Source organism: Bos taurus, chromosome 8 (genome assembly GCF_002263795.3).
Source record: "Bos taurus isolate L1 Dominette 01449 registration number 42190680 breed Hereford chromosome 8, ARS-UCD2.0, whole genome shotgun sequence".
NCBI classification, from domain to species: domain Eukaryota; kingdom Metazoa; phylum Chordata; class Mammalia; order Artiodactyla; family Bovidae; genus Bos; species Bos taurus.
Window position 1 is genome coordinate 674,789 of NC_037335.1, and position 19,000 is coordinate 693,788.

General features: G+C 39.0%; 1 protein-coding gene across 1 annotated transcript in view; it reads right to left on the bottom strand.

The window, feature by feature from the left end:
- DDX60 (DExD/H-box helicase 60) overlaps positions 1–19,000 on the bottom strand; it is a 133,988-nt gene that overhangs the window by 96,900 nt on the left and 18,088 nt on the right. Inside the window, 3 exon segments of the mRNA XM_059889573.1 lie at positions 5,244–5,300; positions 5,302–5,337; positions 6,262–6,325. Of these exon segments, the coding sequence (XP_059745556.1) occupies positions 5,244–5,300; positions 5,302–5,337; positions 6,262–6,325 (157 nt within the window).

Below are 19,000 nucleotides of genomic sequence, written 5' to 3' on the forward strand. Positions count from 1 at the left end.
TGATATTTGGCAAAACTAATACAATTATGTAAAGTTTAAAAATAAAATAAAATTAGAAAAAAAAAAAAAGAAAGAAAGAATGAGGAGACAGAGCCAAAGCAAAAACAACACCCAGTTGTGGATGTGATGGGTGATGGAAGTAAAGTCCAATGCTGTAAAGAACATTATTGCATAGGAACCTGGAATGTTAGGTCCATGAATCAAGGCAAATTACAAGTGCTCAAACAGGAGATGGCAAGGGTGAACATCGACATTTTAGGGATCAGAGAACTAAAATGGACTGGAATGGATGAGTTTAATTCTGATGACCATTATATCTACTACCACTGGGAAAAATCCCTTAGAAGAAACTGAGTAGCTCTCATAGTTAACAAAAGAGTCCAAAATGCAGTACTTGGGTGCAATCTCAAAAATGCCAGAATGACCTCTGTTCGTTTCCAAGGCAAGCCATTCAATATCACAGTAATCCAAGTCTATGCTCCAACCAGTAATGCAGAAGAAGCTGAAATTGAAAGATTCTGTGAAGACCTACAAGACCTTCTAGAACTAACACCCAAAAAAGATGCCCTTTTCATCATAGGGGACTGGAATGCAAAAGTAGGAAGCCAAGAGATATCTGGAATAACAGGCAAATTTGGCCTTGGAGTACAGAATGAAGTAGGGCAAAGGATAATAGAATTTTGCCAAGAGAATACACTGGTCATAGCAAACACCCTCTTCCAACAACACAAGAGAAGACTCTACCCATGAACATCACCAGATGGTCAATACTGAAATCAGATTGATTATATTTTTCACAGCCAAAGATGGAGAAACTCTATACAGTCAAAAATACAAGACTGGGAGCTGCTTGTGGCTCAGATCATGAACTCCTTTTTGCCAAACTCAGACTTAAAATGAAGAAAGTAGGGAAAACCACTAGACCATTCAGGTATGACCTAAATCAAATCCCTTACGATTTTACAGTGGAAGTGATAAATAGATTCAAGGGATCAGATCTGATAGAGTGCCTGAGAACTATGGATGGAGGTTCATGACATTGTACAGGAGACAGGGATCAAGATCATCCCCAAGAAAAAGAAATGCAGAAAGGCAAAATGGCTGTCTGACAAGGCCTTACAAATAGCTGAGAAAAGAAGACAGGCAAAAGGCAAAGGAGAAAAGGAAAGATATACTCATTTGAATGCAGAGTTCCAAAGAATAGCAAGGAGAGATAAGAAAGCCTTCCTCAATGATCAATGCAAAGAAATAAAGGAAAACAATAGAATGAGAAAGACTAAAGATCTCATCAAGAAAACTAAAGATACCAAGGGAATATTTCATGTAAAGATGGGCACATAAAGGATAGAAATGGTATGGACCTAACAGAAGCAGACGATATTAAGAAGAGGTGGAAAGAAAACACAGAAGAACTATACAAAAAAGATCTTCATGACCCAGATAATCACGATGGTGTGATCACTCACCTAGAGCCAGACATCCTGGAATGCGAAGTCAAGTGGGCCTTAGGAAGCATCAGTACGAACAAAGCTAGTGGAGGTGATGGAATTCCAGTTGAGCTCTTTCAAATCCTGAAACATGATGCTGTGAAAGTGTTGCACTCAATATGCCAGCAAATTTGGAAAACTCAGCAGTGGCTACAGGACTGGAAAAGGACAGTTTTCATTCCAATCCCCAAAAAAGGCAATGCCAAAGAATGCTCAAACTACTGCACAATTGCGCTCATCTCACATGCTAGCAAAGTAATGCTCAAAATTCTCCAAGCCAGGCTTCAACAGTACGTGAACCATGAAATTTAAGATGTTCAAACTGGATTTAGAAAAGGCAGAGGAACCAGAGATCAAATTGCCAACATCCGTTGAATCATCACAAAGGCAAGAGAGTTCCAGAAAAACATCTACTTCCGCTTTATTGACTATGTCAAAGCCTTTGACTGTGTGGATAACCACAAACTGTGGAAAATTCTTCAAGAGATGGGGATACCAGACCACCTGACATGCCTCCTGAGAAATCTATATGCAGGTCAAGAAGCAACAGTTATAATTGGACATGGGACTGGTTCCAAATTGGAAAAGCAGTATGTCAAGGTTGTATATTGTCACCCTACTTATTTAACTTATATGTAGAGTACATCATACTAAATGCTGGCTGGAGGAAGCACAAGCTGGAATCAAGATTGCTGAGAGAAATATTAATAACTTCAGATCTGCAGATGACACCACCCTTATGGAAGAAAGTGAAGAGGAACTAAAGAGCTTCTTGATGAAAGTGAAAGAGGAGAGTGAAAAAGTGGCTTAAAACTCAACATTCAGAAAACTAAGATCATGGCATCCGGTCCCATGACTACATGGCAAATAAATGGAGAAACAATGGAAACTGAGATACTTTCTTTTCTTCGGCTCCAAAATCACTGCTAATGGTGACTGCAGCCATGAAATTAAAAGATGCTTACTCCTTGGAAGAAAAGCTGTGAGCAACCTAGACAGCATATAAAGAAGAAGAGACATTACTTTGCCAACAAAGGTCCATCTAGTCAAGGCTATGGTTTTTCCAGTAGTCAAGTATTAATGTGAGCGTTGTGCCATAAAGAAAGCCGAGCACCTAAGAATTGATACTTTTGAACTGTGGTGTTGGAGAAGACTCTTGAGAGTCCCTTGGACTTCAGGGAGATCAAATCAGTCAACCCTGAAAGAAATGTACCCTGAACGTTCATTGGAAGGACTGATGCTGAAGCTGAAACTCAAATATTTTGGCCACCTGATGGGAAGAACTGACTCACTGGTAAAGACCCTGATTCTGGGAAAGTTTGAAGGCAGGAGGAGAAGAGGATGACAGAGGATGAGATGGTTGGATGGCATCACCAACTCGAACGACATGAGTCTGAGCAAGTTCCAGGAGTTGGTGATGGACAGGGAAGCCTAGCATGCTGCAGTCCATGGGGTCGCAAAGAGTTGGACACAACTGAGTGACTGAACTGAACATTTGCAACTTCCTTTGAAATGTGTCCCTCTCCATCTTCTTTTTAACAAATGATTGATGGGTGACTAGAGGCATAGAAAATTTATAGCCATACGTAAAGCAAATATAATAAAACATAATCATAGAATTAGATGGTGGGGCTATGGATACTTGTGGCACACCTTTCAACTTTCTATGTTTGCAAATTTTTGTAATAAAATGTTGAAAACTGAAGAATGGTTTTCTTTGAGTACTGAGATTATGGGTTATATATTTTCTGCAAATCTCCATTCATTATAATGATATACTTTATTTGAGGTAAAGTAGTTTAAAAGTAAGTTAAGAGATTTTAATTTTTATTTTCAAAGAATTAAAAAGACATCAGTCTATAATCATATAAAATTTCTCAGAGCTGAAAATGTATTTAAACTAGAAATCAATAACAGAAATATAACTGGAAAATCCAAAATAACTGGAGCTTAACACTTTTCTAAGTAACACATGGACCAAAGAAGATATCTCATGAGAAATTTTAGAATATTTTGAACTAAATTAAAGTTAAAATATAACATCAAAATTTGTGAAATGCAGTGAAAACAATTCTTAGAAGGAAATTTATAGTATTAAATGCCTACATTAGAAAAGAAAGATCTAAAATCAGTAATCCAAGCTTCTACTTCAGAAAACTAGGCCACTGGTGCAAGCCCAGTGCCAAGGTCACCTCCGGAACTGACTCTGTGTCACTGTTGACAAAAGGCCCCTGATCATCACCAGCAAGCTTCCTGACTCCAAGTTAGGTAAAAGGCCCACCTCAGTGCTCACCCTACAGTGCCCTAACCAATCGCCTAATGCCAACCTTACAGCATGAATTTTATTTGCCTTGAGGCTATAAAAACTGGCTACTAAACCACAGAAACTGTTAATTCTCCCTGGTCTGTCAGGAGGTCAGTCCTTTGAGCTGTCAGTGCCCTCCTTATCTCTGCTCTTTGCTCTTAATAAACTCACTTCCTTCTGCAATGCTGTGTCTGGAAATTCTTTTCCAGCCTGTGCTTGTACTGCCATGACAGAAAGAGAAGAGCAAAATTAGTCCAAAATTAACAAAAGAAAATAAATAAATAGTAAGAATTGCAGCAGAAATCAATGAGGTTGAAAACAGGATATTAGCATACAAAAACAATAAAACCAAGACCTGGTTTTTTGAGAAGTTCAGAAATTGATAAGCCACTAAGCCAGGCTAACTAAGGGAAAGAGAGAGAGGACAAAAATTACTAATATCAAAAATGAAGAGGGAACATTCATGACAATCCTATGGACATAATAGGATAATCACAGAACACTGTGAACAACTGTACACCAATAAATTTGATTACCTAGATGAACTGCACCCATCTCTTGAAAGGCACAATCTTCTAAAACTCACACAAGAAGAAATAAGCCATACGAATAGGCCTCTATCTACTAAAGACATTCAATCAATAATCAATAACCTTACAAAGCAGAAAATTTCAGACACAGATAGACTCACTGATGAATTCTACCCAACAGTTAAGGAAGTAGTTATACCAACTGTCTAAAGTCTCTTTCAGAGGACAGAGGTAGAGGAAATACATCCCACTTCATCCTGTGAGGTCAGCATTACCCTAATACCAAAACAGGAAAAGACACTGCAGGAAAAGAAAACTACAGACCAACATGTATCATGAACACAGACTGAAGAGTCCTCAACAAAATCATGGCAAATCAAATTCAACAATGTATAAAAAGAATTCTATTTCACAACCAAGTGGGATTTACCCCAGGTATGCAAGGATGGTTTAAAATTCATCAACTGGCTAAGGAAGAAACATCAAATGATCATATCAACAGATGAAGAGAAAACATTTGACAAAAGCCAACACCCACTCATGATTTTTAAAAATCAATAAATTATGAATAAAGGGGAACTTCCTCAACTAGATAAAGATCATGTACAAAAAACTTAGAGGAAACATTATACTTAACAATGAGAATCCCACAGATAGAGGATCATGGCGGGCCCCGGTCCACAAGATCACAAAGAGTTGGACATGACTGAAGCAACTTAGCAAGCACAAGAAACTCAAAGCTTCCCCACTGAGATCAGCTGCAGAGAAAGGCTACCCCTCTCACCACTCCTCTTCAGCATGACACTTGAAGTCCTGGCTAGTTCATTAAGACTATCTGAAGAGAACTATGCAAACTGTCCTTCATGTCTCATAAAATCTGCGAGACAGCATTCTACCAGGTAGAAGAAGCTACTGTCCCTGTTGAATGACTTCTCATGTAAGCATGCGACAAGCAAGGAGTCTCCATTAATCACAAAAGTTAGATTCGACAAAATCATTTAGTAAACTGGAATATATATAATAAAAATCAACCAGTTAAAATAAATGTTACAGATTTATGACTATATTTTCTACAAGGACATTGTTGCTATTATTATTTTTATTATCAGCATCATTGTTGTTGTAGTTATATCAACAGCTACTCTTTGTTGAGTCAGTTCAGTTGCTCAGTAGTGTCTGACTCTTTACAATCCCATGCACTGGGATTCCAGCTTCACTGTTCATCACCAACTCCATTAGCTTGCTCAAACTCATGTCCATCAAGTTGGTGACAGCATCTGACCATCTCATCCTCTGTTGTCCCCTTCTTTTCCTCCCTTCAATCTTTCCCAGCATCAAGGTCTTTTCCAGTAAGTCAGTTCTTCCCATCAGGTAGTCAGAGTATTGGAGCTTCAGCATCAGTCCTTCCAATGAATATTTGACTGGGGATCGAACTAGGGTCTCCAGCATTGGAAAGTGGATTCTCAACCACTGGACTACCAGGGAAGTCCTCTTTGTTGAGTACTTATCATAGCAGGCAGTCTGCTATGAATTTCAAAAATAACCTCATTTCAGCATTACAACTATCTTACATAAAGACACAATGCAGTTACTATTTCATAACAAGAAAAACTGGGCTCAGTGGGACAAAGTAATATGTCCAGTGCTAAAAGGCAGAGCCAGGATCTAAACTTAAAATCTGGTTCTAAGGCCATTATTCTGGATACAAACATATGTAATATATATGCATGCAAAACATCAGAAATCTGATTCATTTTGGAAACCATCTGGTAATGACACCTGTTGACAGCCATAGGGAAAATAATGTTTTCCCACCGTCACCAAATTGCTCTAAGTAAATATGCTGAATGATCATTTATGTGTTTATCACTTTATAGATACACAGATACACAGAGCAGAAAATTTCACAGCACATTATTTTTTGTTTCAAAGTACTTACCTAGCTTTTGCTATTTCACTCAGTATTAATTTTGTCATTTTCCTGAAAAATACTGCACGATATGCTAACTTTAAAAAAGAATTATTGTGAACCATCAATACTTTCAAAATAAACACATAGTTTACTTATTGTTAGGGAAAGAAGAGAGGGCAATCCAATTATTTTTAATACTGTTGAATCTGAGTATCTCACAATATTGTGGTTTTATAAACTATAAATGTCAAAGACTGAAAACTACCCCATTGTGGTTGCTATTTGGACCTTAGACTAGAATATTTACTAAATGTGGCTAATGTCTTTTATTTTGTCACCTCTAAGTTGACTATATTTTATGTAAATAGCACTCTTGGGAAAAAAAGAAAAGTCAAAAATGCACTTATACTTAAAACAACAAAGAGAATGAGCAAAAACACTAATGGTAACAAACTTCATGGAATAAACAATCTGGTGCCTAAGATGGACACTAATCAAATAATTACACAAAAAATTTAATCAATCATAAATATGACAAATGACACAGAGCTCAAAGGTAGCTTCCTTGAAGGTTTTGAGCCTAACAGCTGAAGAATCAGTACTCCCTTGTAATCTGTCCCATAAAGAGAGTAAAGAGTGACAGAGGGAGGGTTCAAGATGGTCACACAGGAAGAGCCTGAGTTCACTTCCTCCCAAGGACACAACAAACCTACAACTAATACAATAATTCCCTAAATTGGATAAGCAGCCTCCACAACAAAGGGTAAAAAGACAGCCTCAGGATGAGCAGAAGAGCAGAGAGAAAGTTTTGCTGAGAAAAAAGCCACAGCCCAGCCTCAGGACATGCGATACCTTTCAAGAAAAAGGAAGGATGACCCCAAGGTCAGAACCTCAAGGCCAGAAGGCAGAGCCCAGAGCCACAGAGGATTGTTTGCTAGAAAATTTAATTTCTTAGGACCAACCAGTAACTTCTTCTTTTTCCTTTCATTTTCTTCTTTTCTGAACAGGGATGTTCATAACTGGTACGCTGACCCTGTCACAATGTTCCATCTTGGGCACAGATAACCTGCCTTCTAGCTCCAAGCTACTTTGATGGAAAGGAGTGAGAATCAAAGGCTGAGAATGGTTCATATGCAGCAGCCTCACCCATACCTGATTTAAATAATTTAGCTGATGATATTTGTATGTCTTGAGCTGATAAGATTTAGATTAAAGTTTGGACTTGAGGTGATACCATCATGGATTGAGGCTTTGGGGGACTTTGGGATGGGGTGACTATATTTTTCATGTGAAATATATGTGAGTTTTTCTGGGCAGAGAGTGGACTGTAGTAGACAAATAAATGGCCCCCAATGAATGAAGTCCATGCCCTAATCTGCAGGACCTGTGAATATTACCTTAGATGGCCAAAAGAACTTGCATATGTCATTCATTCATTTAAGGACTTTGAGATGGGAAATTATCCTGGATTATCCAAGAGGCCCAATATGATCTCAGGCAGATGGTTAGAGAGGAAAAAAGTGCCATGCTACTGGCTTAGAGATGGGGGTGGGCACATGACAGGTATTGAGGAACCTCTACAAGCTGGAAAAGACAAGGAAACAAATCCCCCCAAACCCCCTGATGTAACACAGCCCTGCTAACACCTTGACTTTAGACTTCTGATTTTCAGAATTGCAAGAAAACAAATTTGTGCATTTTAATCCAATAAGTTAGTTGGAATTTGTTACAACAACAATAAGAATTCAGTACAAATAACATTTACCATCAACTCCATTAAAATAACCAATCCACTTCCATCTTTGAAACAGCTGTGAGAATGAGCCCACACCCCACTTTACTTCCTCTCTTTCCCTGTGGAAACTTGCAGGGTGTACACGCTCCATCTCTACTCCTTCCTCTTCAAACTCCTGAAGGCGGTTGAGCTGACCTACCTTTAGACTGAATCTGCATAGAGCTCCTCTGCCAAACACCACCAGCGACGAGCTATGGACGGCCAAACCCAAACAGCCCTGTTTAGTTCTTCAGTTAGTGACCTGTTGTCAATATCTGAGATTTTCATGGCATTTCTTCTTTGAAAGGGTCTCTTCTCCCTTGACTTCAGCTACACTATTCCCTTCCAAATCTGCTCTTCTTATTACATCTCTGTGTGCATGCTCAGTCCCTCAGTGTGTCAGACTCTGTGACGCCATGGACTGTAGCCCGCCAGGCTCCCCTCTCCATGGTTTCTCCAGGCAAGAGTGCTGGAGTGGGTTGTCATTTCCTTCTCCAGGGTATCTTCCCGACCCAGGGATGGAACCTCTCAGCCCACAGTGGCCTCTGGATCACACACAGCTGAATTCTATGTTCCTTTTGTATCACCCGTTCCCTTGATGGGAACGAGCTCTTCATTTTGTCTGCCCAAGTACTTCCTCCCACATGTAAGCCTAATTACGTAACTCCCTGGTTTAAAATCCATTAACCATACTTCATAGTTTTCAGATTACATCTGCCTGTTCATATTTCAGCTCTTTTTAGTGCTCCCAAACACCATAGCTTCGTGGTGACAAATGAGTATTCTGATTCAGATGATCTGTCTCATACCAGCTCCCCTACATAATTAGCTCCAAGGATAGCAGTTGAGGTAGGGAATTGGCCTCAAATTCTCATCTGTGAAATCAATCCAGACAATATGGTCCAATTCATGGAGGTGTTAAATGCGTAAATGAATTAGTTCTTGTAAAGAAGCCAAGGACAAAGCAATAGGATGCACATATTATTGTTGTTGTTGTTGTTCTTATATTATTATTATTCTCTTCAGGAACCATGAATGGGGCACTAGATTGGGGGCCCTTCCCTGAGCTGTGAGGAGGATGCAGGTCTTAGTGCCTTGGGGTCTTTTTGCTTGCTGTTTGGGGTTTTTTCTTTTTTGGTTTTTCAGCAGGTTTCTGTTTAATCATTGTGGCTTCCCAGGTGACTCAGTGGTAAAGAAATCCGCCTGCCAGTGCAGGAGACACAGCTTCCATCCCTGGGTCAGAAAGATACCCTAGAGAAGGAAATGGCAACCCACTCCAGTATTCTTGCCTGGGAAATCCCATGGACAGAGGATCCTGGTGGGCTATAGTCCATGGGGTCACAAAGAGTCAGACACGACTGAGCAACTAAACAACAACATTTAATCATTAAATTATTTTTTCTGAAAACGATCCAATAATTCCAAAGTTCAATATCTAATTTAGAGTTACATAGCATGTGGAACAAAACTGGGAAAGAAGTATGTCAAGGCTGTATATTGTCACCCTGCTTATTTAAATTATACACAGAGTACAAGATGTGAAATGCCCAGCTGGATAATTCACAAGCTGGAATAAGGATTGCCTGGAGAAATATCAACAACCTCAGATATACAGATGATACCACTCTACTGGCAGAAAGCAAAGAGGAACTTAAGAGCCTCTTGATGAGAATGAAAGAGGAGAGTGAAAAGGTTGGCTTAAAATTCAACATTCAGGGGGAGGAGCTAAGATGGCGGAGGAATAGGACGGGGAGACCACTCTCTCCCCCACAAATTCATCAAAAGAACATTTAAACGCCGAGTAAATTCCACAAAACAACTTCTGAATGCCCACAGAGGACATCAGGCACCCAGAAAAGCAACCCATTGTTTTTGAAAGGAGGTAGGAAAAAATATAAAAGACAAAAAAAGAGATAAAAGAGGGAGGGACGGAGCTCCGTCCCAGGAAGGGAGTCTTAAAAAGAGAGAAGTTTCCAAACACCAGGAAACACTCTCACTGCCGACTCTGTGCCGAGCCTTGGAAGCACAGAGGGCAACATAACAGGGAGGAAAAATAAACAATTAAAATCCATAGATCACGAACCCAGTGGTAACTCCCCCAGCGGAGAAGCAGCACAGACGCCTGCACCCACCACTAGCAAGCTGGGGCTGGGCAGGGAGGCAGGGCGTGGGCTGCATCACTTAGAGTAAGGATCTGGCCTGAATGCCCCAAGTGCTATCTGAGTGAACTAATTTGGGCTAGCAAACCAGACTGTGGGATATCTACCATGCGAAAAGCCAGCCCTAACCTAAGACACCGCCAGGCCCGCACATGGAACAAAGGACTGAACAGAGATAGCCAGCTGCAGACCATCCCCCTCCGGTGACAGGCAGCCAGAGCCAGAAGGGGGCAATTGCAGCCCCAGAGAGACATTATCTACAAAACTGTAAGCAGGCTTCTTTGCTAACTAAGACTTCTTGGGGTTCTGGACGGTCAACATCCACCTGAGAAGGTGCGCCAATTGTACACCCAGAAAACCGAGTGGCAGGGAGGCGATAAGTTGCAGCAACCACGCTCGCCAAACACCTCATCACCTGAGCTGCTCAGACCTGGGAAGGGCACAAAATGCAGGCCCAACCGAGTCTGTGCCTCTGAGGACTACCCGAGTGCTGGAACCTGAGTGGCTTAGACCTGGGAGGTGCAGGCAGCCCAGGGCCAGCCTCGGATGGTTCCCAGCAGAGCAACCTAGAGCCTGAGCAGTGTGCGCAGGGAGCCTACATGCGCCGTGAGCAGGGGCAGGCCCAGTGTGGCTGAGGCACTGTGAGCACACGCCAGTGTTACTTGTTTGCAGCGTCCCTCCCTCCCCACAGCGTGACTGAACAAGTGAGCCTAAAAAAAGAAAAAAAAAAAGTGTCATCCACCATCCTCTTTGTATCAGGGCAGAAATCAGACACTGAAGAGACCAGAAAACAGAAGAAGCTCTAACAGAGGGAACCGCCTTGGAAGCTACAGGCAATAGATTAAAACCCTGTCGTTAGTACCGACTACATAGGAAGGGGCCTATAGATCTTGAGAAATATAAGCCGGACCAAGGAACTAGCTGAAAATGAACTGACCCCACAATACCCACAACAACACCAGAGAAAGTCCTAGATATATTTTTACTATTTTTACGATCATTCTTTCTTTTTTTTTTTAATTTTTTTTAAAAAATTTAAGTCCTCTATTATTCCTTTAATTTTCACTTTTATAACCTACTATTACTTTGCAAAAAAAAAAAAGACCCTTTTTTTTAAAAGCAAACTTCATATATATATTTTTTACAATTTTTGTGACCTTGTTTTTTTTTTCTTTTTCTCTTTCTTTTTTTTTCCTCTTCTTTTCTTTAACATTGTATTTTTGAAATTCCAAACTCCACTCTAGATTTTTAATTTTACCCTTTTGGTATTTGTTATCAATTTTGTACTTATATTTTTTTTTTATAATTTCTGTGACTTTTTTTTTCTCTCTCTCTTTCTCTTCTTCTTTTCTTTAACATTGTATTTCTGAAATTCCAAACTCTACTCTAGATTTTTAATTTATGCTTTTTGGTATTTGTTATCAATTTTATACCTATATTTTCTTTATAATTTTTGTGACTTTGTTTTTGTTTTTTTGTTTTTTTTCTCTTTCTTTTTCTTCTTCTTTTCTTTAACATTGTATTTTTAAAATTCCAAACTCTACTCTAGATTTTTAACTTGTGCTTTGTGGTATTTGTTATCAATCTTGTACCTATATTTTCTTTATAATTTTTGTGACTTTTTTTTTCTTTTTCTCTCTTTCTTTTCCTTCTTCATTTTTTTTAACATTGTATTTTTGAAATTCCAAACTCTACTCTAAATTTTTAAGTTTTGCTTTTAGGTATTTGTTACCAATTTTATACCTTTAAGAACCCAATCTTCAGTACTCATTTTTTACTTGGGAGTGAGATTACTGGCTGGACTACTCTCTCACCTTTTGGACTCTCCTTTTTCTCCACCAGGTCGCCTGTGTCTCCTCCCTAACCCTTCTCTACTCTACCCAATTCTGTGAATTTCTGTGTGTTCCAGACGGTGGAGAACACTTAGGGAACTGATTACTGGCTGGATCTGTCTCTCTCCTTTTCATTCCCTCCTTTTATCCTCCTAGCCAGCTCTGTCTCCTTCCTCCCTCTTCTCTTCTCTGTATAACTCTGTGAACATCTCTGAGCAGTCCAGTTGTGCAGTGCACATAAGGAAGTGATTACTGGCTAGCCCACTTTCTCCTCTATTGATTCCACCTCATCTCATTCGGGTCACCTCTAACTCCCTCCTCCCTCTTCTCTTCTCCATGTAACGCTGGGAACCTCTCTGGGTGACCTTCATGGTGGAGAAACTTTTCATCTTTAACATAGATGTTTTATCAATGGTGCTGTATAGAAGAAGAAGTTTTGAGGCTACTGTAAAAATAAGACCGATAACTGGAAGCAGGAGGCTTAATTCCAAACCCTGACTCCAGGGAACTCCTGACTCCAGGGAACATTAATTGACAGAAGCTCATCAACACCTCCATATCTACACTGAAACCAAGCACCACACAAGGGCCAACAAGTTCCAGGGCAAGACATACCAAGCAAATTCTCCAGCAACACAGGAACACAGCCCTGAGCTCCAAGATACAGGCTGCCCAAAGTTACTCCAAAACCATAGACATCTCATAACTCATTACTGGACACTTCATTGCACTCCAGAGAGAAGAAATCCAGCTCCACCCACCAGAACACCGACACAAGCTTCCTTAAACAAGAAATCTTGACAAGCCACCTGTACAAACCCACACACAGCGAGGAAATGCCACAATAAAGAGAACTTCACAAACTGCCAGAATACAGAAAGGACACCCCAAACTCAGGAATTTAAACAATATGAAGAGACAGAGGAATACCCAGCAGATAAAGGAACAGAATAAATGCCCACCAAACCAAACAAAAGAGGAAGAGATAGGGAATCTACCTGATAAAGAATTCCGAATAATGATAGTGAAATTGATCCAAAATCTTGAAACCAAAATGGAATCACAGATAAATAGCCTGGAGACAAGGACTGAGAAGATGCAAGAAAGGTTTAACAAGGACCTAGAAGAAATAAAAAAGAGTCAATATATAATGAATAATGCAATAAGTGAGATCAAAAACACTCTGGAAGCAACAAATAGTAGAATAACAGAGGCAGAAGATAGGATTAGTGAATTAGAAGATAGAATGGTAGAAATAAATTAATCAGAGGGGAAAAAAAGAAAAGCGAATTAAAAGAAATGAGGACAATCTCAGAGACCTCCAGGACAATATTAAATGCTACAACATTCGAATCATAGGAGTCCCAGAAGAAGACAAAAAGAAAGACCATGAGAAAATACTTGAGGAGATAATAGTTGAAAACTTCCCTAAAATGGGGAGGGAAATAATCACTCAAGTCCAAGAAACCCAGAGAGTCCCAAACAGGATAAACCCAAGGCGAAACACCCCAAGACACATATTAATCCAGTTAACAAAGATCAAACACAAAGAACAAATATTAAAAGCAGCAAGAGAAAAATAACAAATATCACACAAGGGAATTCCCATAAGGATAACAGCTGATCTTTCAATAGAAACTCTTCAAGCCAGGAGGGAATGGCAAGACATACTGAAAGTGATGAAAGAAAATAACCTACAACCAAGATTATTGTACCCAGGAAGGATCTCATTCAAATATGAAGGAGAAATCAAAAGCTTTACAGACAAGCAAAAGCTGAGAGAATTCAGCACCACCAAACCAGCTCTCCAACAAATACTAAAGGATATTCTCTAGACAGGAAACAAAAAGGGTGTATAAATTCGAACCCAAATCAATAAAGTAAATGGCAACGGGATCATACTTATCAATAATTACCTTAAACGTAAATGCGTTGAATGCCCCAACCAAAAGACAAAGACTGGCTAAATGGATACAAAAACAGGCCGCTACATATTTGTCTACAAGAGACCCACCTCAAAACAGGGGACACATACGGATTGAAAGTGAAGGGCTGGAAAAAGATTTTCCATGCAAATAGGGACCAAAAGAAAGCAGGAGTAGCAATACTCATATCAGATAAAATAGACTTTAAAACAAAGGCTGTGAAAAGAGACAAAGAAGGTCACTACATAATGATCAAAGGATCAATCCAAGAAGAAGATATAACAATTATAAATATATATGCACCCAACATAGGAGCACTGCAATATATAAGACAAATGCTAACAAGTATGAAAGGAGAAATTAACAATACACAATAATAGTGGGAGACTTTAATACCCCACTCACATCTATGGATAGATCAACTAAACAGAAAATTAACAAGGAAACACAAACTTTAAATGATACAATAGACCAGTTAGACCTAATTGATATCTATAGGACATTTCATCCCAAAACAATGAATTTCACCTTTTTCTCAAGCGCACACGGAACCTTCTCCAGGATAGATCACATCCTGGGCCACAAATCTAGCCTTGGTAAATTCAAAAAAAAAATGAAATCATTCCAAGCATCTTTTCTGACCACAATGCAGTAAGATTAGATCTCAACTCCAGGAGAAAAACTATTAAAAATTCCAACATATGGAGGCTGAACAACACGCTGCTGAATAACCAACAAATCACAGAAGAAATCAAAAAAGAAATCAAAATTTGCATAGAAACGAATGAAAATGAAAACACAACAACCCAAAACCTGTGGGACACTGTAAAAGCAGTCCTAAGGGGAAAGTTCATAGCAATACAGGCATACCTCAAGAAACAAGAAAAAAGTCAAATAAATAACCTAACTCTACACCTAAAGCAACTAGAAAAGCAAGAAATGAAGAACCCCAGGGTTAGTAGAAGGAAAGAAATCTTAAAAATTAGGGCAGAAATAAATGCAAAAGAAACAAAAGAGACCATAGCAAAAATGAACAAAGCCAAAAGCTGGTTCTTTGAAAGGATAAATAAAATTGACAAACCATTAGCCAGACTCATCCAGTAACAAAGGGAGAAAAATCAAATCAATAAAATTAGAAATGAAAATGGAGAGATCACAACAGACAACACAGACATACAAAGGATCATAAGAAACTACTATCAGCAATTATATGCCAATAAAATGGACAACGTGGAAGAAATGGACAAATTCTTAGAAAAGTACAACTTTCCAAAACTGGACCAGGAAGAAATAGAAAATCTTAACAGACCCATCACAAGCATGGACATTGAAACTGTAATCAGAAGTCTTCCAGCAAACAAAAGCCCAGGTCCAGACGGCTTCACAGCTGAATTCTACCAAAAATTTAGAGAAGAACTAACACCTATTCTACTCAAACTCTTTCAGAAAATTGCAGAGGAAGGTAAACTTCCAAACTCATTCTATGAGGCCACCATCACCCTAATACCAAAACCTGACAAAGATGCCACAAAAAACGAAAACTAGAGACCAATATCACTGATGAACACAGATGCAAAAATCCTTAACAAAATTCTAGCAATCAGAATCCAACAACACATTAAAAAGATCATACACCATGACCAAGTGGGCTTTATCCCAGGGATGCAAGGATTCTTCAATATCCGCAAATCAATGTAATACACCACATTAACAAATTGAAAAATAAAAACCATATGATTATCTCAATAGATGCAGAGAAAGCCTTTGACAAAATTCAACATCCATTTATGATAAAAAAAAAAAAAAACCTCTCCAGAAAGCAGGAATAGAGGAATATACCTCAACATAATAAAAGTTATGTATGACAAACCCACAGCAAACATTATCCTCAATGGTGAAAAATTGAAAGCATTTCCTCTAAAGTCAGGAAGAAGACAAGGGTGCCCACTTTCACCATTACTATTCAACATAGTTTTGGAAGTTTTGGCCACAGCAATCAGAGCAGAAAAAGAAATAAAAGGAATCCAAATTGGAAAAGAAGAAGTAAAACTCTCACTATTTGCAGATGACATGATTCTCTACATAGAAAACCCTAAAGACTCCACCAGAAAATTACTAGAACTAATCAATGACTATAGTAAAGTTGAAGGATATAAAATCAACACACAGAAATCCCTTGCATTCCTATACACTAATAATGAGAAAACAGAAAGAGAAATTAAGGAAACAATTCCATTCACCATTGCAACAAAAAGAATAAAATACTTAGGAATATATCTACCTAAAGAAACTAAAGACCTATATATAAAAAACTATAAAACACTGGTGAAAGAAATCAAAGAGGACACTAATAGATGGAGAAATATACCATGTTCATGGATTGGAAGAATCAATATAATGGAAATGAGTATAGTACCCAAAGCAATCTACAGATTCAATGCAATCCCTATCAAGCTACCAACGGTATTCTTCACAGAGCTAGAACAAATAATTTCACAATTTGTATGGAAATACAAAAAACCTCAAATAGCCAAAGCAATCTTGAGAAAGAAGAATGGAACTGGAGGAATCAACCTACCTGACTTCAGGCTCTACTACAAAGCCACAGTCATCAAGACAGTATGGTACTGGCACAAAGACAGAAGTATAGATCAATGGAACAAAATAGAAAGCCCAGAGATATATCCACGCACCTATGGACACCTTATCTTTGACAAAGGAGGCAAGAATATACAATGGATTAAAGACAATCTCTTTAACAAGTGGTGCTGGGAAAGCTGGTCAACCACTTGTAAAAGAATGAAACTAGAGCACTTTCTAACACCATACACAAAAATAAACTCAAAATGGATTAAAGATCTCAATGTAAGACCAGAAACTATAAAACTCCTAGAGGAGAACATAGGCAAAACACTCTCTGACATACATCACAGCAGGATCCTCTATGACCCACCTCCAAGAATATTGGAAATAAAAGCAAAAATAAACAAATGGGACCTAATTAAATTTAAAAGCTTCTGCACAACAAAGGAAACTATAAGCAAGGTGAAAAGACAGCCTTCAGAATGGGAGAAAATAATAGCAAATGAAGCAACTGACAAACAACTAATCTCAAAAATATACAAGCAACTCCTACAGCTCAATTCCAGAAAAATAAATGACCCAATCAAAAAATGGGCCAAAGAACTAAATAGACATTTCTCCAAAGAAGACATACAGATGGCTAACAAACACATGAAAAGATGCTCAACATCACTCATTATCAGAGAAATGCAAATCAAAACCACTATGAGGTACCATTTCATGCCAGTCAGAATGGCTGTGATCCAAAAGTCTACAAGCAATAAATGTTGGAGAGGGTGTGGAGAAAAAGGAACCCTCTTACACTGTTGCTGGGAATGCAAACTAGTACAGCCACTATGAAGAACAGTGTGGAGATTCCTTAAAAAACTGGAAATAGAACTGCCTTATGACCCAGCAATCCCACTGCTGGGCATACACACTGAGGAAACCAGAATTGAAGGAGACACGTGTACCCCATTGTTCATCACAGCACTGTTTATAATAGCCAGGACATGGAAGCAACCTAGATGTCCATTAGCAGATGAATGGATAAGAAAGCTGTGGTACATATACACAATGGAATATTACTCAGCCATTAAAAAGAATACATTTGAATCAGTTCTAATGAGGTGGATGAAACTGGAGCCTATTATACAGAGTGAAGCAAGCCAGAAAGAAAAACACCAGTACAGTATGCTAACGCATATATATGGAATTTAGAAAGATGGTAACAATAACCCTGTATACGAGACAGCAAAAGAGACTGATGTATAGAACAGTCTTTTGGACTCTGTGGGAGAGGGAGAGGGTGGGATGATTTGGGAGAATGACATTGAAACATGTATAATATCATATATGAAACGAGTCGCCAGTCCAGGTTCGATGCACGATACTGGATGCTTGGGGCTGGTGCACTGGGATGACCCAGAGGGATGGTGTGGGGAGGGAGGAGGGAGGAGGGTTCAGGATTGGGAACACATGTATACCTGTGGCGGATTCATTTTGATATAGGTCAAAACCAATAACATATTGTAAAGTTAAAAAATAAAATTAAATTAAAAAAAAAAAAACAGCATTCAAAAACCGAAGATCATGCCATTGGATCCCATCACTTCAAGGCAAGTAGATGACAAAAAAAATGGAAACAGTGAGAGGTTTTATTTTCTTGGGCTCCAAAATCACTGCCAATGGTGACTGAGCCACAATATTAAAAGATGCTTGCTCCTTGGAAGGAGAGCTATGACAAAACTAGACAGCGAGTTAAAAAGCAGACATCATTTTGCTGACATAGGTCTGTTTAATCAAAGCTATGGCTTTTCCAGTAGTCATGCATGAATGTGAGAGTTGGACCATAAAGAAGGCTGAGCACCAAAGAACTGATGCTTTCAAACTGTGTTGCTGGAGAAGACTCTTGAGAGTCCCTTGGACAGCAAGGAGATCAAACCAGTCAATCCTAAAGGAAATCAACTCCAAATATTCATTGAAAGGACTGATGCCATAGCTGAAGCTCCAATACTTCGACCACCTGATGGGAAGAGCTGACTTATTAGAAAAGACCCTGATGCTGGGAATGACTGAAGGCAAGAGGAGAAGCAGGTGATACAGTATGAGATGGTTAGACAGCATCACCAACTTAATGGACATGATTTTGAGCAGACTCCAGGAGACAGTAAAGGACAGAGGAACCTGATGGGCTATAGTCCATCAGGTTTCAAAGAGTTGCAAACAGTTGGATACAACTTAGTGACTGAACAACAACAACAAGCATGTCAAAATTGGATAATTTGATTGAGTGGCAACAGCAGCATCAGGCCAGTTGCACCCAAACATCATATTTTCCAGGCATTCCTTTGCAGGCATTATTGACAATCTAAAGACTATGTCCCAGGCACTTGTTATACATGGTTTATGGAAAAGCAAACAAAACACAAAACGCCTTCTTTAAAGCTTCTGTTCTAGTGGGGAATATAACTAATAATAATAGAATCAAGACGAACATTGTGTTAGATTAAG